Source organism: Dermacentor andersoni, chromosome 10 (assembly GCF_023375885.2).
Source record: "Dermacentor andersoni chromosome 10, qqDerAnde1_hic_scaffold, whole genome shotgun sequence".
NCBI lineage: Eukaryota > Metazoa > Arthropoda > Arachnida > Ixodida > Ixodidae > Dermacentor > Dermacentor andersoni.
The window spans coordinates 24,750,264-24,772,944 of NC_092823.1; the positions used below are offsets into that span (position 1 = coordinate 24,750,264).

The 22,681-nt window shown below is 44.8% G+C and overlaps 1 protein-coding gene across 1 annotated transcript in view; it reads left to right on the top strand.

Annotated features, from left to right (window-relative positions):
- The window catches only part of LOC126519158 (lipase member M-like), a 30,924-nt gene that overhangs the window by 561 nt on the left and 7,682 nt on the right, over nucleotides 1–22,681 (top strand). The window contains exons 2-6 of the mRNA XM_050168768.3: nucleotides 5,088–5,289; nucleotides 9,991–10,105; nucleotides 11,475–11,625; nucleotides 13,691–13,783; nucleotides 16,875–17,027. Coding sequence (XP_050024725.3) covers nucleotides 5,088–5,289; nucleotides 9,991–10,105; nucleotides 11,475–11,625; nucleotides 13,691–13,783; nucleotides 16,875–17,027 — 714 coding nt within the window. The remainder of the gene's footprint in view (nucleotides 1–5,087; nucleotides 5,290–9,990; nucleotides 10,106–11,474; nucleotides 11,626–13,690; nucleotides 13,784–16,874; nucleotides 17,028–22,681) is intronic.

Sequence of the window (22,681 nt, forward strand, 5' to 3'; positions counted from 1 at the left end):
TTTCTTTAAGTGTTTCGTGACGCGGACAACTATTTGGGAATTGCAGAGCTAATTTCGTCCACTGGATGCCTCATTATGGAGGTACAGAGTGGACGGCAGGGTCATCCACAGGCGCGTCTTGGAAGCAATGCATTTTCCCACAGTAATTACTAGAGACAAACCTGGTACTAGTGTCTACGGGAGCTGCAGGCATGGCTGTTCTGCCAGCGTGGGAATCACATTTACCTAAACTTCGTCCTTATCGCTTCAAAAGGCGTTATGACTGTGCTAACTAATTATTTTCTAAAAAAAAAAATATTGCTGTATGATTGTGGATGCGCCTAGAAATTTATTACCTTACGCATTTAGAAAAGTGTGGATTCTTGAGAAATTGAAAACAAATAGTGTAACAAATGATGTCACAGGAATGTAAACAAATGATGCCACAGTCCAGAACAATAGACAAAGCCATTATTCCCACGGTAGCTGAACGACCAAAGCGTCCGAGTTCCCTGTTGTACGAGGGACGCTCCGAAAGTAGGTTTCGTGATTTTTTTTTAAAGAGAAGGTGGTACACCAGGTGAAACAATCACCATAAGAATCCACGCCCGTTGCCGGTTTAACGACGGAAGGAGCGTCAGCGGAGGAGGAATGACGCATGCGCAGAGCGCCGAAGAAGAGCGAGTAGCTGCAGACCGGCATACCCGAGGTTATTCGTATATAAGTCACGATGGCAGACACACGTGTCCTGACAACGTAGTCACCAATGAAAGTGCGTGCTGCTATCCGGTATGAATGGGCACCTAGCTGTTCACTGCTTCAATAACCGCACTTTTGGGACGCCACTTCCAAAACAATGCTGAGGTGCAGCAGGCTCTGCGACATTTCCATGCATTGCAAGGCACCGGGTTTTACCAGAGAGGTTTCTTCAAACTGATTGCACGCTACGACAAATGTCTCAATGTCGGTGGCGACTATGTGGAAAAATAGTGCGAGGTGTACAGTTAATGATACCACAGTGTAATTTTTTGCCAATAAAGTTCCCGTGTGAAAATCATGGGTAAACTTACTTTCGCAACGTCCCTCGTAATTTTTGTATGAAGCTGTACGGTTACATTGGCTAGATGAAGGAAAGAAAGTTGCGCTTAAAAGAAACGACGATGTAAGCTACCCTAATGGTATAGCAACACTTACGCAGAAGGAATGTAGATTTCTTTGACAAGTGCTTCGAAAGCACTTCTTCAAAGAAAAGTAATATTTGCTAAATTATATATGCGAGCTATCACATATTCTATCACGTGTCATAACGCCCAAGGTACATAAATTAATGTATTTAATGACGTTGCTGATGGTTGACGAAGCGCGTACCGTGCATAAATGCGAATGTAGTCCAACATGTCTATAAGGAAGCGTTTGGAACTTCCAAAATGCTTCGTAACACAGGCCTCTTCGTTGTGGAAATCGAACATCGTACTGCTTGCAAAAGAGAAGCCTAAGGACGTTCAGCAAAATAAAAGCTTTCTTTAACATGAATTCAAGAGATACTTAGTAAAATAACTCCTGGTAAAATAACTAATTAGTAAAAAAAAAAGCTCCGCAGCATGTTACACTCCTGTAACACGTGAAGACGAAAGTATACTACACACTTGGTAATGCATTAAGTTATAAGATCGGAGGGGTCAGGGTTCTTGCAAGACATAGCGAGCCGGCGTGTGAACTAAACGTGTGGTAAGCTGTTGCATGACCCGCCGTGGTTGCTCAGTGGCTATGGTGTTAGGCCGCTGAGCACGAGGTCGTGGGATCGAATCCCGGCCACGGCGGCCGCATTTCGATGGGGGCGAAATGCGAAAACACCCGTGTACTTAGATTTAGGTGCACGTTAAAGAACCCCAGGTGGTGGAAATTTCCGGAGTCCTCCACTACGGCGTGCCTCATAATCAGAAAGTGGTTTTGGCACGTAAAACCCCATAATTTAATTTTAAGCTGTTCTATGCGAGCTTCGACCTCCTCTCTACGTTGCCGTCTCGCATCGTCGCCTTGCTGCTTTCGCATTTCGGCTTCTTCGGCTCGTTTTCGACGCTTACCTGCGGCTTCGCGCGCTCGTGTAGCGGGGTCGGACTGGCGCCAACGACGTTACTCTTCTACCTTACGTTGCATCCTCTCAGGAGAGGAAAGCAGCAAGCACTCGCGGTCGAACGCTTTGCTCCCGCCGCTTTGCAAGTGGCACCTCGTTTCTCGCGTGGCGAGCATCCTCGGCCGTATCGTTCTTCCAAGGGGGGTAGGCAATGCTCTATTTATAGTTCTGATACTTGTTTTGATCTTGTTCTTTATTGAAACGTATGCTGTTGTGTGTGTGGTGTGGGTGATTTCAATGAATGTATGCACTGTTCGCTTCCCTTTGCTGAGCGCTTGTAGCCTCTGCCTTAAAGGGGTATTATCCATTGCATTTCTTATTGCATTATTGGGGATATCAGCCACTGCTTACGCAGTTATGAGCCACTGCATCTTTGTTTGCTTACGGGAGTATTAGCCATTGCTAATCATGGTACATTTTTGCCACTCGACTAGACGCTACGTTTTTTAGGTATGAGCCATAGCAACGAGCCACTTAATGCTTTCGCATTAATAAGGTATATCTTCTTGTGCGTACTTGCTGTGACGGAATCTGCTACTGCAGCCGACCTTATGATACCTACACCACGTGACCTACACGGACGCCACGTCCCGCGGTGAAACCCAGAAGCGGTGCAATGCCGGCTGCAGAGCGTCGCATGCCAACGTCGCATGTCGCAAGCATTGCCTTGCATGTCAAAACTGGTTCATAGGCTGGTTCTTTATCTCCGTTATCTTCGCTTCCTTCCTGTACCGGATGGCCTTGACGACGTTATCAATCGTCAGTTTCGATCCTGTCATCGCGCGTGTATGTAATAGAGGTACCGCTGGCTCTGGACACACCCGCGTGGTCGCTGTCGGGCCCACTAGCGATCACCCTACGCGCACCGCAGCTGTGCATAGCAGCGCTGGGGAGCAGCGGTGTCACCGCTTCCCACGTTCACTGTAAAGTAAAAAATCAGCCGTCGGGCCGGCATAAATTCCTTCGTTGTACAGGTAGTACTTTAGTATTAGTAGTCCTTGCTATAGAGCCGGTCGCAATATATATGAAAGACAGAAAATCGGCTGGTACATACGGAGTCCTTCGTTATACAGGTCATTTTGTTTTAAAGCATTTCGTTACTGGGAAGTTTGACTGAATCTGTACTGAACCTGACATAAGCGTTCTGATTTGACGTGCCAGCATTCTGTACCTATTCGTGAACTGAATACAAAAATGTTACGCATAGTGAATCGCATTTATTGGTTAATTGAAGTTGTTGGAGTGAAATAATACATAGAATTGCCTAGTAAAATGCAGGGCTTGGTTCAGAAAAATGGACGCATAAGAAATTGTTCCCACTATCGTTGTGAGATAAGTAATTAAGACTCCACAATATTGTCGTTTTCAGTGCCTACGGACAGATCTGTCACAAGGAAATGACGGCAGTTTATTGACCGTACGATAATCCCACCTGCCATATTGTTGTTGTCATTTAGTTAGCAAGTCTTGTCCGTTAAGACAAGGTATTGTTCTAGAAGGGCCCTGATTTCATGCTTAAAAACTGAGCCCAGTGTTTCGCTATGCGCGATTTTTATGTGATCCGCTGATTTGCTCCCTTAGTGTAATGTTTAAATTAGTTATGTCGGTGTTTTGCAATCCACTTCATTCACTGTATTATATATTGGACTGGCCGGCCCTTTCGGAGGCCAAAACTTCCTACGATTCGCTGCTAATGACGAAGACAAAGAGTTTAGTACACCATGAACTTTTTTTTGCAACGATGATTTCCGACATGTACTTAGGCTCGTATTTAGGGCACTTTCCTTGTTATTGCTACTCATCTATGCATCGATTATGGCGCATTGACCTGTAATACTGAAGATAAACGTTTATTTGGTAATAAGCACTCATGCCTTATCTTTGTTATTTGTGCTTCACCTATGTCTGCGCCGTAGATGCCTGAATACGAATTGCCAATCAGCACGTACTTTCATTTCTTCCACAGTTGTGTATTTAAGTAAAATCACGGACATCGTCCTCAAGTAGGAATTGGAGTAGTGTCTTAGCACACATATCATTCATTAGGCATCAACTACAACTTTGTGTTTGACCCGTTATTAGCCTTGGCAGCACTGAAAATTGTTTCCCGAGTACAGCATCAATCGGAATATAGGTCGAGTGGGTATGTAGGTTAACTCGTTATCGTGAAAGGAAAAAAAATCGACATTTTAAAAAATTGGTGAAAAACGCTTATTTTCACAACGGTGTCACTCATTCATCATCGTGATCTGCAATCTCATTCATCCAAACTTGCAGAAGTGTCGTTAGAGGAAGACTGCTTGTCGTTGGCCACCTCCTACAGTTTGTCGTCATTAGATCAATGAAGCGACTGCTACCTAAGACCACTAATGACGATCCACGCGAGTCACACAACGACAGTTGTCAATGTTGTAGTTGCCAAGATTACACGCTTATTTCAGAAACGCCAAACTTGTGCTGAGCGGCCACAGACGCCACTGGTAACGGGTGTCACTGCCTTATGGCTCACAAAACAAAAAACAAATCACGTGCGAGGTCAACTGGAATAGCGCACAAAAAAACAAAAGACACAGCGGAAGAAACAGACACAGCCGAAGACAGTCGTGGGTTGCGAGACGACGACTCACGTTCTGCTGAAGACCGCTACATAAGACCAGGGGTGAGTTCGCCCTGTTTCTTTTAAAGAAAATATTTCCACTTACATTCCGGCTTATACGGTAGCATTCTTTCGTGGAAAGAGCTACAAGCAGTAGTGAGCTTCTGCTGTAGAAGCCGGAGCAGCCTACTTTGGATCTGGGCCTTTAGGTGCTGGCCCCAAGGCACACGGCAGGTAGGTATGGCGTAAGGTCCGCCACAGCGTATTCTCGTGTCCTGTTGCGGTGTTCTGTAATTGAGTGACTAAATAAACTGCCTCTATTGCCCTAATTTGCCGAAAACAGAAATCTGTAGGTCAGCCAATAACTTTGTCACCCAGGCCGAGCTCGTGCGCAGCAAGGGTTACCCGGCCGAGGAGCACGTGACCGTCACAGAGGATGGCTACGTGCTCAGCCTGCAGCGCGTTCCGAGAGGTGCGAGACAACAGCCCGGCGCGCTCACGGGGCCACCGGTCCTCCTCGTCCACGGGTTGCTGTCTTCGGCTGCCGAGTGGGTCATCAACTACCCGCACCAGAGCCTCGGTAAGAGAAAATCTCGTTCATTTGTGCCCGCGGGCTGGACCGCTAGTAGGATAGAAGAAGAGGAAGTCGAAATAGTTGGTAGGGTTTCATGTTAGAATGAGGTTAGGTGAGCAGCCACACGGGCACAAGAAGAGGAAAACGGACGTTGGTGTTGTCCATACCTCTATTCTTAAGCCCGTGTCTGCACGCTTAACGTTTTTCTGACATGAAACGTAAGTAGGAAATTGAATACCGGACCGAACGGGTGATGCTGCAGTCGCAAGTCCAATCTAAAGAAGTATATATGCAGAGTAGGTTGTTGGGCGAGAGAGCGAGACAGAGAGGAGCCCTGTAGTGAAAAGTGGAGAGGTTTGCCTTGAGGCACACCTATGGTACTCTAACTATATTCGCAGGACATACCACGGGCACAGAACACATATAAAGCACCCAACATACATTATCAAAACATTTAGATGAGACCAGACCAGTGTATCACTAAAAAGTTAAAGAGGGCCTGTGTAGTGCAGAACGCTCGTGGTCTAAGGGCGTGTTGGGACAGTAGCTCCGGTCCCTGAGGCACACTCAATTCGCAGTTTAGGACCGCCCTTTTGAAGTGTGAAGAGGCTGAAATGGCAGACTGTGAGCTCCCCTCTCATTCATAATACCCAGCACCTAGTGGCGACCCTATCCTTTGTTTTATAAAAGAAGTACTTTGTGCTGGTCACGTTTAGGCGAATATCATGTAGACATACAGGGTCATGCCTGTCAAGGCCATAAGCGTGCAGAAATTAAGCATGGTGTCGTAAGTGCGAATAGGTGTGTACAGTTCATCGGGGTCCAGATAACAACACGCTGTGAGCGCCTCGCTAAAAACACGCGGGCTTAACCGTGACTTCCTGAAAAAAGGCGTAAGAATTTTCACTGAGGATTTGCTGGGAGAGCTGGTACATATTCATGAAGAGAAAAAAAAGGAGCACCAGGAAAGGACACCACGGTTGTTCACTTACAAGTTCTTCACCCTGGAAAGCATGCAAAATATGTACTTTGTTATTCACACATGCTAAGGTGCAACAGTGAATTGTAGGCTTGCGTGGAATTTGAAAGTGTCAGCTAATCAGACCATGTTCATTTTTTTTCTTGCATTATCAAATTTGTCACGAACGAAATGTCGACCGCTTTGTCAAATGTGACTTCACCTATCGCCTCTGAGATTTGTGCACGCCGGCAGGTTTTTCTCCAGCCGTCCCATTCGCACGAAGAGAGCGCAATTTCAGGGATGGGCCTGGTTCACTGCATCAGGTTGCATTGCGGCGCTCGCACCTGAGGGCTTTTCGTGTGTCGAGGAGGCACACTCCGGTACTGTAGCTGAGGCTTGGTGGAGGCGAGAAATAATGAGCCAACACCTATCTCACGATGAGTGTCCACGGTAATGTGCTAACATTGAATCGGTGTCGCCACACAACGTATCGCCACCACTGAACCGATTAATGTATGAGGCGTGTACTGCAGCGGGACTTCTCTATCGCGCTTCTCTAAGAACAGTCGGCGGCATCTAGCGCCACCACTGCGAAGCCTGCTTGTGGCGCTGGAATTTCTTCGAATAGTGGTACTCACCCGGTCCCGCACCTGCAGTGACCCTCGTCGGCGTGAAAGAGCTTCGTTCAAGTGGCGCGCTATGTACACGTTTCCAAACACTGAGTGACCCAAGCTGGTCCGATGGCTGGTTTCGAATGCTGTTACCTCAGCACAGGAGCCCGATGTGCACCAGGTGGCGGGAGCCAGGTAGGCGGCACAATGGTTAGATAGATAGATAGATAGATGGATAGATAGATAGATAGATAGATAGATAGATAGATAGATAGATAGATAGATAGATAGATAGATAGATAGATAGATAGATAGATAGATAGATAGATAGATAGATAGATAGATAGATAGATAGCCTCCGAAAACTGCGTGAAGTGTTCCAAGAATACTACTAACGCACTAAAATAGGACGCTGCCCGACTATGTGATCCCTTGCGGAATAGAAAATGATCACTAAAGGTAAACAAACACACAATGAATGTTTGTGGTGAGGTGCAGCTAACTTTAAGAAAGGTTGCATTCTGGATTAAGGAAAATGCACGTGTTCTGCAGCGTGCGTTTGCTTACCATTGCCTGTTGCGTGGTGCAGCTTCTAGGGTGGATCGAGCCGGAAATTGCGCAATTACTTTCTCGTTTATTACCATATTGTAGGTGCCGCGCAAGCAGGCAATATTGTAATGATGAATAGTATGATTGAAATGTTCACACCCAACCCAAAAATCCGCGTATCTCTCCTACGCGTGCCTGCATATAGGACTTGTTTAATTTATTTATATTAAACAAACATATGAATTTATGAATACCTTAAAGGCCTTCAGGAAGGCATTGGGTAAGAGCAAAGGTACAGTTACATCAATCTAAACTAAACGTTATGAAAGAACGCCGAGAAGACGCAGTAATGTAACAAAATCTTTATTCGCACAGCGTAATAGCTGGCAACATTGAATTGAATTGAATAGAACTGAATCTTGTTCTCCTTGAACGCTACTGAGATTAGTAGCTTGACGAGGTCAGTACAAAAAGTACAAATGAAATGACAACTAAGAACAGGCAGAAGTTCGCACGGTAAGATACTAAAAAATCGCGCTACATAGTATGTGTAAAACACGCAAATTCGCATATAAATTGCTGGATAACCACAATGAAAAGTGCCAAAAAGAAATAGAAAGGGAGAAAGTAAGACAAGGCAACAACAATTAAACTCTGCCGTTTACGATTAGCTACAAGGCACAATGAATGATGTGTTAACTCACACATGATTCGTTTAGGAAAATAAATTATTAAACATAAGCGCTACAGTATGAATGGATAAGATACAGAAAAGTACTTGAGAAATAAAGGCACTGGATAACTGGATGCTTGAGGCGTAAAAATTTTCCATTCATAGCTGAAAGAATTCTTCTGCAGATAATCCACTGGAGTTGTCTAAGTACGTGTGAGAATTGTTTCGCCAGCTCATCTGCACGCATACGACGCGACGTATGTTGTTTGACGCGATTGACGAAGCACTACACTGTTCGATAAATTTATGCTTTATTGGCCTTGCATTCTGTTTTGGTTCTTGATTGGACCATAAACGCTCATCAACTCTTATCGGTCGTTATCAATCTTCTTGGACTCAATCCAACCCTTATCGAACCTTATCAACCCTGATCGCTTGTTATCAACTTTATCGGATATGATCAGACTCTTGTCAACCCTTATCGGTTGTTATCAACCTTACGAGGATTTGATCCGACCCAAATCAACCTTCACCGGCCGTTATCAACATAATACTCGAACCGACCTTTAAACCCTTATCTGTCCTTATCAACCTTATAGGATATGATCCGACTCTTATCATTCCTTAACGGTCTTTATCAACCTTATCAGACTTGATCCGACCTTTATCAACCCTTATCGGTCGTTGTCCACCTCATCAGAATTGCTACGACCATTAGAAGCCTTTATCGCTCTTTAGCACCTTTTCCACCCGCGTCGAATCATTATCAATAGTGACCAGACCAATATAACCCCTCATCACTCCTTAACAACTCATTTACTGCTTATCTGTCTGTGTTGCGCGACAATCCAGACAACGCGGCACAACATGATCATTTAGTTCAGATATGTTCGCATTCTACAAGCGTAGCTGTTTACCCCAGAGGGTAAGACACTCAGCTTCTAAGCGTGGGGTCCTAGTCTCGAAACTCAACACCGCCAATCTATTTCTGCTAATACATTTTCTTTATGCACATAAAGCGTCAACCGTCAGCGACGGCTTTTCTCAGTGAGTTGACATAGACATGCTTACGCATTTAAGATCGCCAGGTATACATCCTATGAAAAAGGAGGCAGTGCGCACGCAGGGCTCTCGCGCAGTGACCTCTACGGCCGCCTCCGCTTGTGCCGGAGCTGCCAGCTAACAGCACGTCCCAGGGGCGGCCGGAGCTAAACCTGCGAGCGAGCGCAATCTCGAAGGCCATGCTTTATCTTGGAGAGCGCCGAATGAAACTGTCCTAGCAAAGCCTTAGAGGGAGTGCAAACTCGGAGGCCACGCTTCCCCTTCGGTGAAGTGATCCACACGTTCATACGTGGCCAGCGAGTTGCCTGCGAGTAACGTGAGTGTCAGCTGTACACCTCCTTAGCAGCAAACATTTACCATTTAGAAGAGGAGCCTGTGGAATGAGAATCTGGAACTAAGCCACTCTCGAGGGCATAGTAATCATATCATGTAATGCCAGCAAACAAAGACACCAAGAAGAACATAGCAGATATTACCTGTATTTACTAATTTAATTAAAGAAATGATAAATTAATGACAATGAAAGTGGATTAAAAAAAAACTTGCCGCAGGTGGGGCACAATCCCATGCCTTCGCATTACCCCTAGGATGCTCTACCATTTAAGCTACCGCGGCGCCGTTTTCTCACCCACTGACTGGGGTAATTATGTTTTCCTATTAGAACCCTGGGATCGTTAGCCAGCACCGCCACTCACAAACCTTCGCGGTGCATGTGGAGCGTCCTTTCTGTCGCAGGCGTCACGAGTACGTGATCGTTTTAGTGGAAGGCAACTGGTCACATAAAGGAGGTGTATTGGGGCACCACTCTTAGCAATGGTGACGCGGAATGCACACACTATTGCTTTGTGCAGGATTCCTGCTTGCCGACGCCGGCTACGATGTGTGGCTGGGAAACTGCCGCGGCACGCCTTACTCGAGGGGCCACCGAGAGTACAGTGATAATGACGGTCGCTACTGGGACTTCCGGTAAGTATAACGGAGCTCCTTCTACGCTCGCTCGCTTGTCGCCCGACGGAAAAAAGTACGCTTCTTATAATGGGGAGTGCGCTAACAATCTACTCATCGATAATAAAAGGACTTCGAAGGACAATATTCACTTGCACAGTGAACGGTATTGAGCTGAGCGAGAATATGGGAGGACCAACGGGCTCGGTTTTTGTTAACACTGACGTTGCGCTAAGTGTGGTTGTATCTGCTTCTACGGACACGGGGGTTTCCTGAATTTTTCGAGCGCCTGCACACTGACGATAATATAGTCTGAGGGCATCACAATTAGAGTAGTTGGTCACATTTTATGAGACGCGGTAAGGGTCACGTAAACCTTCGGCGCACGTCATGCGGAACCGGCGGAATCGTAGAAGAAGCAGCGGGTGCTTGGCAAAACTTGTCCTTGGTCTGGCAACCGCCGAGATAAGATATCCGCGAACATGGCACCACGTGGCACAGGAACACTGGTTCCGGTACATTCCGGAACTACTGGTCAGGTATCGTAAAAATAAAGAATGCTACTTTTCAATGAAACCACCGTTATACGGCAAAGTATAGACCAAGTCCGTAAAAAGACAGAAAAAAAAGAAAGCTATATGAGGCATAATATATCGCACACCAGAAATACGCGTGCGTAAGCGAGGCATCAGTCACGTCGTGTGAATGCGAAGTCTAGATTTCGGAGAAGCTCGGGCCAATATGCGGTGTTTCGTTAGACTAAGATTCCTATTTCATGTAGTCGTTGTTATCAAGAGCAAATATTTGACGGTGCAATAGGGCCTATTTATGGCAGTGATTAGCGTTTTCTCGGCTTTGTTTTGTTCAAGTGCGTCAGCGCTCCCAGTTGTTGAAGCATTGCCACTCGCCTGTGCATACCTTGCGGCGCATCGTTCATACGGTACACACATTTAAGCTGCACTCTAGGTTGGCACCCTTTGGAGCTTATCTTGCAATCGTCATCCCTCTTTCGTGTATTTCTTTTCCTTGAGGATACGCTCCTATTACACTTTAACATTTAAATTACAAGTAGCTCGCATGTGTGTGTATAATAAAGCGTTCCTGGCAGCAAATTAGTGCATGCCGACTGGGGGAAAGGGGAATACACGTACGAAACACTACGATTATTGCTTGCGGAAGAGATAAGTTCTAAAGGGTTTAAAAGTTTTTTCTTTACAACGTACGCTTGAATGACGAAAAATTACTTGTGTTGCACATATCGCACATTGTTTAGACGTCTCGATCGACTCTCTGTATAGGGAAAGTCTCATTCGCTATGGCGACTTGCGCATGCAGTTTTCACGCGTATAAGTTATTCTGTGCAACTCATTTTTTCCTTTTCAAACTTTAGTCTGGATGAAGTGGGGCTGCTGGACCTGCCCGCCCTGGTCGACTACGTGCTGGCACGAACGGGATGGCCGCGGCTCATCTTGGTGGGATTCTCCCAGGGAAACACAGCCGCATGGGCGATGTTGGCTGACAAGCCGCAGTACAACAACAAAGTAAGCAAGTGAAAGCACGGGAGTCGTTGACAGGTTAGCGGAACGGCAAAGGATAAATTCCTAAACCTTAAGGCGTGCAGACATCTCATTATGGACGCATCTCCGCATCGCGTATTTGTTAGGACACCTTTGTCGATAATGGAACACAAAATGCCGTGACGTGAAGCAAGGGTTCTGAACTCGGTCTTTCAAACTTTCAAACTTTCAAACTTTATTTCGCATTTTCCTTTGTACAGAAAAAGAAAATGCAAGGGCAGGAACAAAAAGCTGCACAATCGCAGCTTGACGAGGTTCCTGTCCCCTGTCTTTGACAAACAGTTGCAGAATATTCACAAAGAAAATCAGTTACATATGTGCAAAAACAATTTCATATTATACAGATATTGATATTCACAGCAGAACATTTATGACATCTGTATACATATATTCGCATGCGCATCTACACCAACCCAGCATCTATACATATTTGCATCTGTACATGTAGGCATACATCTGTATACTGAAAAAAGTGGAGGAAAAGAAAAAAAGATCATGCACAAATGACAGGGAACACCTGAACAAAAACGCTTTAAAATACCAAAAATTCAACTCAATGTAACGGCAATGTTCAGCGGAACAAAAAAAAAATACTCTGATATATAGTGGCAAATTTAGTAAAGCTGTCGGCACTGCGAGAAGATGTTGGAAAAGAATATAATGGAAATTAAATTTAAACGCTGAGGATTCCTCAATCAACAAGTATTTGAGCAACGGCTGCAGAGTAGACGTGTTTCACTTTTGGTGTTGGTAAATGCTTTGTATTGAATGCAGTCGTGAATTCATGCTTCAGCCGGCGCATCGGCTGTTGAAGTCGGATGTAACATTCAAGGCTGAGCATATATAACCATTCTTTTATTTGTCGTTCTATTTAGACCTCGCCATTGACTCTCATGCTATACCGGAATCAGGCACTCTGCACCAACGATGCTAAAAAGAACAAGCGAAGCAACAAAATCATTAATTGATTAAGTCCCTCCCTGACTGCATTCTTTTTCTGCCATGAGGCATGTACGTCTCATTAGGCTTCAGTAAATAGCGTTCTCTTTAATTGTTTGTGTGTTTGTGTATGTGTTTGCTTGTGTGTTTTATGTTTCCTGATATTTCAGTTGACATCTCTTTTGTATTTTGGTCAAATAGGAAATGGTGTTTACATGGTTACGATACTTCAGTGCAAAGAAAAGGGAGAAAATAAGGGAAGTGCACAACGCGAGCGCTGTCTCACAACTCAGTTTTTATTAGGATATAGCCAGAATATACACAAACACAAAAAGAAAAAGGAAACAAAGACCGCAGAATAAACCAGAATCAAACTACTTCACAGCATGCTAGCGAAAAAAAAGAAAGAACAGCAGGCGTAACGCACTCTCGGTCGGCCCGGGCAGTCTCGAACTACTTATCAATGTAGTAGTATTCCGCGTCATGTAAGGTTAGTGATTCCTGGCTGACGCATTTGTCTTTGTGCTTCCTAATGAAAAAAGCCTCTGCTAGTTGAAAGGTTGTCTGGTCCTAGCTTTTATCCGCATTGCAGCAAATTCGAATGCAAACCAGAATTACGCAAGTGCTCCATTTTGTATAAACGCCGCAGGCTCCGGTGCTTATGTCGACATTAGAACGTTCTGCACAGACGTCGTCGCAAATCTGCACTACTCTGCTTACATACACGCAAAGTGGCTGTTAGGGCACACAATAGCATTAGCTCTAGAAACTTATCAGTTTAATGACACAGCCACTTGGCTTCCAGAAGACTAGTAACAACATACAATGAAAACACATTCATAACGTTCCGTAGAGAATTGAACTGTTCATTCGTCAGATCGTTGTCGGTTGGTAGACAACTACTGTCCCCGAGTCAAAGAATTGTCTTACAGCAAGAAGTCATACTGAATGATCATTTTAGAGCACGTAAATGTCTGACCTTGCTTAATGTACAACCGGTCAAGTCCACCTAAATTATAAATTTTTTTTTCCTGGGATAGAGCCCGAATTAGCGAATGAACGTACTGAATGCACTTCTTTGTTCTTTCAGATACTGTTGCTCGTCGCCCTTGCACCCGTTGCAAACATGACATTCATCCGAAGCCCCGTGCGCTTTCTAGTCCCCATCTCTTCCATTCTCACGGTAAGAAAGCTGCGTTGAAGACCTGCTTGTTGCCCTAGTTCGTTTCGACGTTGAGAAATGTTTTTTAGTGCCACAAATAAAATAAAGCGAGAGAAGTGGGCGCTTGCTATTTCCTCTCTTCTGTCTATTTGATTCATTTGGGGGGTTGAAAACCATGGCTCACCAAGAAAGCTGCGTTCTCGAGAATTATGCTATCCCCATACCTGGCCGCCTTCGGTTTACGCAATTCTGAGGAAAAATAACGCCGCTGCTGTAGCATGGATACTGTTTCTCCTCTGTCCTTTATGTTGCCAGTCGCTGTTCATTGCAAGAGATATGAAATCTGAGTTATAATAAGGCAAACGTCTTAAGCGCGAGCGTATTGTATACGTACAGCGCACAGGCGATTCAAATGCGCTACTCGCAGTGCATGGAGGCGTTTTTCGCTCCACCGGTGGGTGTTGCGAACACCGAGCTGGTTCATTGCGGTATGCGACGAAAGCGACGGCCTTTGCGACACATTCTGTCTGCGTTTGTTTCCCCAATCGATCACCCAACGCTCCCTTCCCCGGATACGGAAAAAGCGCCGGTCACCGTGCGGTCCGATTGTCGCCTTTCAACTCCTCACCAACGCACATGATTTCAATAATTTTATCACAAACTTGCCATTATCTGTGCGAAGTGGCAGTGTAACACCAGTAAGGCTTAGCTTTGGGCGGGTTGGTTCGGCCTTATAACGAGCAGCGTGTGACGGAATACCGAAAACACGCAATGGGACAGCAGCCGTCCTCGTCTCCTTGGGCGTTTTCGTCTGGCGTCACACGTCGTTTCGCAATAAGTAAAACACACTCATCATTGGCTGTTTCAGATGCCTGCTGATCAGTCAACTTTAGCTGAATGCTATCGTAAGATTACCTCAAAATGGAATGATGATGATCGTCGTCTCTCGTTTCTACTGTTGTTTTAGTAGCTTTAGAGAAACGAACCATAACAGGCAATTCAGTTTCCTTGAGCGACAACTGCAGTTGTCATTGCGTAAAACCTAGACATTGGTGCCCATTGGTTCAAAAGAGAAACCCTGACCTATTTGCCAGCCGAACAGGCAGCGGCCGTATATTTAGTTAATCTTGAGACGCACCAAACACAGGTTTTTCGCACTAAGCTATGAATATTGCACCTTGCTACTTGGAGACATTCGTTCTTTTCCGTTGGGTTATTGCTTGAAGCGGAGTTCTAATGACTTGCGTTTTTTCTTCCTGTGTAAGTATACTGAATTCTACTCTTGATGATTTTGTTATGTTGTGTGTACTAGTGCTATTCGTATGATTCTGCTATTACCCTAACTAGAGGTAAGAATGTAACGCGAAGTAATTAATATTTATACGGGTTTCTCTCATCACGATGTGCGCATCGGGATTTGCTGTGCGCTGCTCATTATCGATGTCAGGTCATGCGGGACAATATTTGCCTCTTCCAGAGGACGGTAACCGTTAAGTACACTAGCACTGTCCGGCGTCTATAAGCCATGAGTCCATACATTAGATTTCATTTCATATCATTTCATTTCATATATTTCTCATAACACGGAGGAGGCGCCAGATGTTTATTTACTATCAAATGGGGCAGGAAATTACAAGTTTAGGCCACTTTGAAACGATGTCATGAAACATTACTTTTTCACCACAGAGCAGGCGCCTAATTCCTTTATAAATAGTTAACCATCCCAAATTGAAATGTCCAGCAGTGCCAAGTGTAACGCATCGGGCGTAAAAGAAATAAGCAGCCTTAACTCCAGTTGACACATACCTAATGCGACGCATTCGAGGTTTGATGGAAAATAGTTGTTATGAATCTTGTGAATCACGTCAATGTTCTACAGCGAATGGTTAATGCGGTTAAAACGTGTTGCGGACTCACCCGAATTGCAGCTCCTGGTCTTGATTGTCGTAAAGTTGGTGTCCAAGTAGTTCATTGAATGGCGGCACATACCCAGTGGGATATAACAAAGTTTGCCTAAAATGTTTTGGTTGAAGAGTGACACATACGTAACCATACATAACCCAGGGCAACGACACACATTTTTGGACTGCACTATCTTTGAGATAGGCCCACAAAGACGGATAGATACCTGCCGATACCCGTCACACAAAGAGGGGTTCAACTTGTCAAGAACACTACGCATTAAATACCTATGTGTGACGGGTCCATCCCGCTCGCTCTCTGCAGGCCAGAGAGCCATCCTGTGTAATAAAGTTTTATTCATTGTAATAGGATAACGACCTTGATCTTCGGACAGCTTTGTGAAAATTATACGGTAGGCTTTTACAGAAGAGAAGAATCTGATACCGCAGCTTCGTGCAACTGCGTTGTGTGTATACACAAGAATGCTGGTCGGCAAAAGTAGTGCACCAGCCTGTATGACCGCTAGAATGAACGCCTCATTGCGTGTACCTGCTTGCGTGGTCTTAACTTCATGCCTCCTCATCTTTCAAATCCCCTTCTTCCTTCCCCAGAGCAGGGTAGCCAACCGAGGTCACGTTGATTAACCTCCGTGTTTCTAAGGAACAAATTCGGGATAATTGATCTGTTATACTAGGATTATGTGTAGTGCTGAAGAGACGAGGTCAGACGTAAGAAAGTCAACGCACAGCGCTTTTTTCCAACGGCATGTTTCGAGAGATGTAGACATCTTTATACGCGCAATGGCAATGAGGTCCTTGCCTATCTCACTCCTCATACAGGGACTGACGACGAGACGGCAGTAGCAGCACAGTGTAGACGTTTACTCTGTTGGCAGGCGAGATCTGTAGTGCACATGTGCACAAAAATTAACAAGGGGCGAATTTAGTTATGGCTACCATAATGGCAGTGTGATCAATCCATACGGTAGGCTTTCGTCTCTGAGCCAGAACGAACAAAAGGTCGGCGCACAGTTTTTATTGCTTCATGCTCATGTTAACAAATGTTCTCGCCGAAGAATGGTCCCGATTGTAGACTATGCTCCATGTGTTATAACAAAATGATTGTGCCGATTACTCCAATTTGTCGCATGGATTGTTAACTGGGAGTGGTAGACGTTTCAGGTCGAAGTTGAAGGCTGGTCTTTCCGCAGGCATCGGCCATCGTTGTCAACCGGGGTCGGCTGCTCGTGCGGCCAGAGTGGTTCCGCCGCGCTGCTTACGCCCTGTGCGAGTCACCACTGCGTTACGCTTGTGCGCTGCCCACGTTCTTCCTCTTCGGCGTTAACTTCAACCAAGTCAACCAGGTAGGCACATCAATTGGCGGGAAAGAAACTGCCTGCAGCTGTACGTCAGTGACAAATTTTGTGAAAGCGAAAACGGCAGGAGGTGTCGCACGCAGTCGCACTCTGGTAATCGGCTAACAGACTTTGGCAGTTTGTACATCTAGCAGTTGCACCACGAGATCACGCTTGCACGTCGTCTGCGAAAGTCGTCTGCTGCTCGCCAGAGAACTTTGCGTGTACTTTCGGCACGTGCTTTCGTGTTTATTGTCAAAAAGTATGTGAATGCACTTTACACTTCGCTGAGTTCAGTGACTTTGGCTATTTACGCAGTTTATTACTTCTTAGGACAATGAAAATATAAAAAAAAAACAGCTCAATGCTCCCTATACTACGTACGGTGATCGGAAGAGATCTGGCCAGTACATTGTATTGCCACAGAAATCACGGAAAAGGTATCCCCAGGCTTGACAGGTATAGATTTACAAAGGCAACATTTGGTAGAAATGATGTCTCACTGATAAATGCAGACTTATATAATGAACGTACGACTTCCGTTTTTCTCCACAAAAATAAAGAGTGCAAGAAAAACAATGTCAAGTCGCAGTAGTGCCGCAACACAATAGCCTGCAGATCTTCAACACCTTTTCTGTGAAGCTAATGATAAGTTTACAAATGAGTTACCGCGTACATTAGGGAGAAAATAAATAGATACGTATCGATGCTTGAGGCACGACAAATTTTTTTATGTCTGGGTTTTTATTCTGCCAAATACACGATATGGTTATGAGGTACTCTACTGTGGTACTGCCAATTAATTTTGACCACCTGGGGTTCATTACCGTGCAACTAAATCTAAGTACAGAAACGTGGTGCATTTCGTCCCTATATAAATGCGGCTGCCCCGGCCGGGTATCAAAGCCGCGAGCTCGTGCCTAAATGTACCACGGCATAGCCACTAAGGCATCACTGCTGGTTACGCACATATATTTTATTTCAAGACGTATAAAAAAGGCGCCTCGCACGTTGAGCCAACGAGCTTTTTTTTTTTCTGGCAAAGTACATTTATCCTACAGACAACAGGAGGCTTCCTGGGGCTCAGGCTCATTGCTTCCATGACGTTCATCTCAATGGCGTCTATGTACCAGAGTGACGGTCGCACTTGTGGCGATGCGAGTAATGGTAAATTTATTTGCAAAATTGTGGAAAAATAAGTTGTAAGTTTATAGGTTTCGCCGAAAAGCGCAGCAGTAGCAAGTGGTGTATTATGGTTGACACGAACTTGAGCACAAGAAAGCAAGGTTGGAAAGAGAACAAGACGAAGAAGGCTAAGAAACTAATTATTTAAAATACTGGGTTTAATATCCAGAAAGTAGAGAGCTGAGAGGGAGTCCCGCTCCGCTCGCAACATGGTAACGCGATCACACACGCACAAAAGAAAATCATACAAACTAAATTCCGCACTTATGCCGGACTTGAACGATAAAGTGAGCAGGCAAATAAACACAGCAACAAACGTTTCAAAATGTTACACTGGACACAATTTAGTTATATGCTGGTATAGTTAAGCACTAGAATAATGCGTGTAATATTTCATATTTTAAAGCGCGCGCGCATATGTGAGGATCATGATTTTGTGTTGTATTGTACGTACGGTACATATTACGTTTTCTGGTCAAACGGTGCTTTCTTATTGAGTGGCATTGCTCTACAGGATAGTATAGACTTTCAAAAAGTACACTCGTTTTCATTATACATTGTTTTCTGTTTTGGGGAACCTTGTTTACTTGATCTGGACCTGCGTAAAAAAACCATCATATATCGTGTATAGTCTATATCATCCTATATCAACATGTACCATTATCAAAGTTATGTTACATTTCATGGCCGTGTCAGTATTTGTTTTACTTGTGGTCTGGTAGTTAAAGGAAAACTGTTGTATATATTTACGTGATTGAATCGTCGCATAACATGTAAACGTACTCAGATATATTCATGTGCAGGTAGCCGCATATATACCAGGAACATCTGAAGCACTTATTTGTGCTAAACGGAGTTAGCGTTTGGCCGCAATTATTTGTATACGTTGTGCTCACTGCTGTTGCCTGGTGAAGGCCCCCTGGCCTCGTCAAGCTGTGCTCTTATGCATTCCTTGCCGGGGTGGTCTTCAACACTGTACTTTGCACATGTTGCAAATAAACTTGAATTGATCTGACTTGAAAATGAACATTTTGTTATGGGCACACAGATGACGCGCAAGGGCTCATAAATTCTTCACCCGACTGAAGCCTGCGTGAAGTGTTGAATATGGAATAACATTACATATGTAATACACAACGAATATTATTGATATTAATGATATTGTGACTATTATGGCGCTTAGTGAGTGCTGCTGTGTTCGGTGCTCGAGACCTTGCTTCGAGAAGCAGGAATACTTCAGATGCGATTTGCGTAATATTCATGCGCACGTAATGTGCATCACATTGCCCGACGAGGAACAGCAGGCGCAGAAGTATGGTGAGTGTCCGTCTGTGCGCAATCCCTGCGTGAATGCCGACAGGCGGAGACCTGGCAATGCTTAGTGGGGCTGCCCCCATGACGGTCGTTTCCCCTGCCTCCGCAAGGGGGACCGGTTCCACACCAAGCGACCTTTACGGCCAGCCCACCTCACTGCATCGCCTTCCCGACGCGCTAAAGAGAATTTCTTTCATCCTGACGAGGAGGCTGCGCTACGTGAGGGCAATGACCAACTTCGGACGGAGAATGGACGGGAACACAGTCACCACACCGAAACCGTTGGTGCTCTTCGGGGGAGGTGCGCTCTCTCCGTGACCAACTCACGTCTGCTGGCCAGCCTGAAGTTCCCTACACGTGGATCTGCAACGTAAAAAGGCTGTGTGCGCGGCGGGCGCAGTAAGTACGTATAAGACTGCGTCAGTTGAGCACTTTTCTCACCGTCATCCTGCCTCCGGATTGTCGCTGGCTGCTGGTGAACCGGAGTCCAACGAGCCGGCAAATTAGCGACTGCAGGCGATGAGCATCAATTCATCTGACATCACGTCCCTTGTTGCCTCTAAACGTCATGCAAGAGCTAGGCTGCTTTTCGTATCTAAAGGCGCGCAATGCACAAGTTCGAACTCCGCTGCTCATCTGCCTGCTGTGAACTCGACACCTTTGTCCGTTAAGCTGATGAGTATGAAATATGGTAGTGTGCATTCTTTCACATCGATGTCTCCGACGACGCTTTCAACCGTCTCAGTGATACTTCTGTCTGGCTAAAGTAATGCTCGTTCAAGCCGGTACGTGGTAGGCTCTATGACAGGATGACCTTGTGCGAGGAGCAGCAAGTTCAGAAGGCGTGAAAGACGGGGCAAGAGGAAATTGACGTATGAGTGACGTGGCAGACGTGTTCATCTTATACTAAGATGTTCGAGGCGTATGCACAAAAGTGAATGTTTTTTTTGAAATATTGTTTCTTCTGCTCATTGTCTAAAATTTCAAAGCGAAATGTGACTTTTACCTGAAACAGCATCTACTTTGTATTTTCCTCCATGTTATAACGCATTTCGTAGTGATCGCAGTTATTGCTCGTGGAACCAGGAAGTTGGTGACGTCCTTATCGTTGTTGATAGCGCGATATAATGTGTCCGTCGCTTTGATCTTGACTGCGATGATGAGCTTGCTTGAATAGACATACATTGTTAGGTGGTGAACAGCTATTTCTTCATGCATTCTATGTAGCACCTGACGTAAATCCCACTGCATTTAGTTTTATCCTGGTATCAATGCAAACCATTATAATATCGCCTAATAACCATAATGAATTAATTATTGGAGTTATAATTGTTCGCGGAATTTCATGCACAACTATTACTGTCTAGAAGAGTTCTTCTTACATTTCTAAAAGATTCCGCATCTTGTTTCACTTTATCTTTTTAATTCCACGCAACAGCTCAACTTCACTGAGAACTGCTGTGGCAACGTTCTAGATCTATTGTCTTTTGAATCTCGATACTGTTTGCATCCTGCGCAGTAACTTTTATCTGGTTGCGCCAGGCAAGTTCTACCCGGCTTTAATTGTTTCTTTTACCCTGCCAGCAGAGAAACGCAGCAACTGGCCCGGGATATCAACACGAAGCGAAGCTTGAACTTTTCCCTAGGCGACTACCTTGGCTTGTCTCATTACTCTGAAAACAAGAACGTCGATCGTAGGTGGGACAGCTGATGTTGATGAAAAGGTTAATAAAATATGAAAACAATTCAAGATGGCATGCGCATATTCATACCTACAAGAATACTCAAAAGGTCAAATGTCCCTCATTGGTTTTTTCAAAGAAGTAAAAGAAAAATGCAATAAAACAGAGAGACCGTGTACACAGAAAATCGGGGAAAACAAGCATAAATAAGTGAGAGATAGAATGTGGCCGTTGTGATTGTCTCGGCAAATTTTATTATAACAATGATCATCACGACCACAGTTGTTCTATTGGATCTAGAGGGACAAGCAATTCAACCTACTTCTGGTGCTTCGTGGGCTTGCACTTTCATTAAAAGAGCGCTGAAGTTGTATGTCTTGTTGATGAAAATAGAGATGTTGTGAAAACTGCTGGTGCCTGTATTTCTGTTCTATAATGGTGTAAATGATTCTATTGCGTCCAGTAACATTCCTTCTAAGCCTGGTGCGGTATGCAGGCTACCAATCCATGAAGACCTTGTTTTGAAGTGTTTAGAGCGCCTCCAACCTTCCCTGTCTTGTGGCACTGCTGGTATCCCTCCCGCAAAGCTTAAGACGCATAGAAACATACGTAGCTCTGTTATCACAAGCATCTTCAACAGTTTCATAAAGTCTAGTACGTTTCGTAGCGCTTGGAAGGCAGCTTGTGTTGTGCCCGTACACAAATAGGGCGCTAGAAGTGCAGTTAATAACTACCGGCCTATCTTCATCATCCGCGCTGCGTCCAAAGTGTTTCAGTCTGTATTACGTTCCCTTTTAACGTTCGTGCTAAGAACTTTTATGAGATGGACAACTTGGCTTTGTGTCAGCGCGCTCCACAAAAACAAACTTGGTCGCATTTATGAACGATGTATCCAGCGTGGAACATAGGAGCCAGTTAGACGCTTTTTACTTTGACTTCAGTAAAGCATTTGATGTAGTTTGCCATGAGCTATTTATTACAAAGCTCACGCAAATAGACATACCTCCTTGCGGTACTGCCTTGTTATCTGATTATCTAAGCAATAGATCGTGCATTAGTGGACAGAGCTCTGTTAGCTATGAGGTCACCAGCTATGAGGTCACCAGGTTGCTTAAGGACCCGTTCTTGGCCTTTTTGTGCTCCCGCTGCTCATAAATGGCATTTCATAAGCAATTCAACACTCTTCATTCATTCCGTATGCCGAAAACTCCAGGCTGTTTAACTCCGTTAACTGTGTTCGCGACCTCATTGACCTCCAAAAAGACACTTTTTTCACTCTCAAACTGGTGAAAAGACAATAAGCTACTCGTAAATGCTTAAAAAACTACGGTATTATGTTACCTGCAACCACACACCATGTGCAGTTTTCATACATCCATCGGGATGCGCCTTTGCCCATGGTTGATGAAACAAAAGATCCTGGTATGTACTTCGAGAAAAACGCTGATATTCTCTTCCCCCGCTAAATATACGAAACAACGT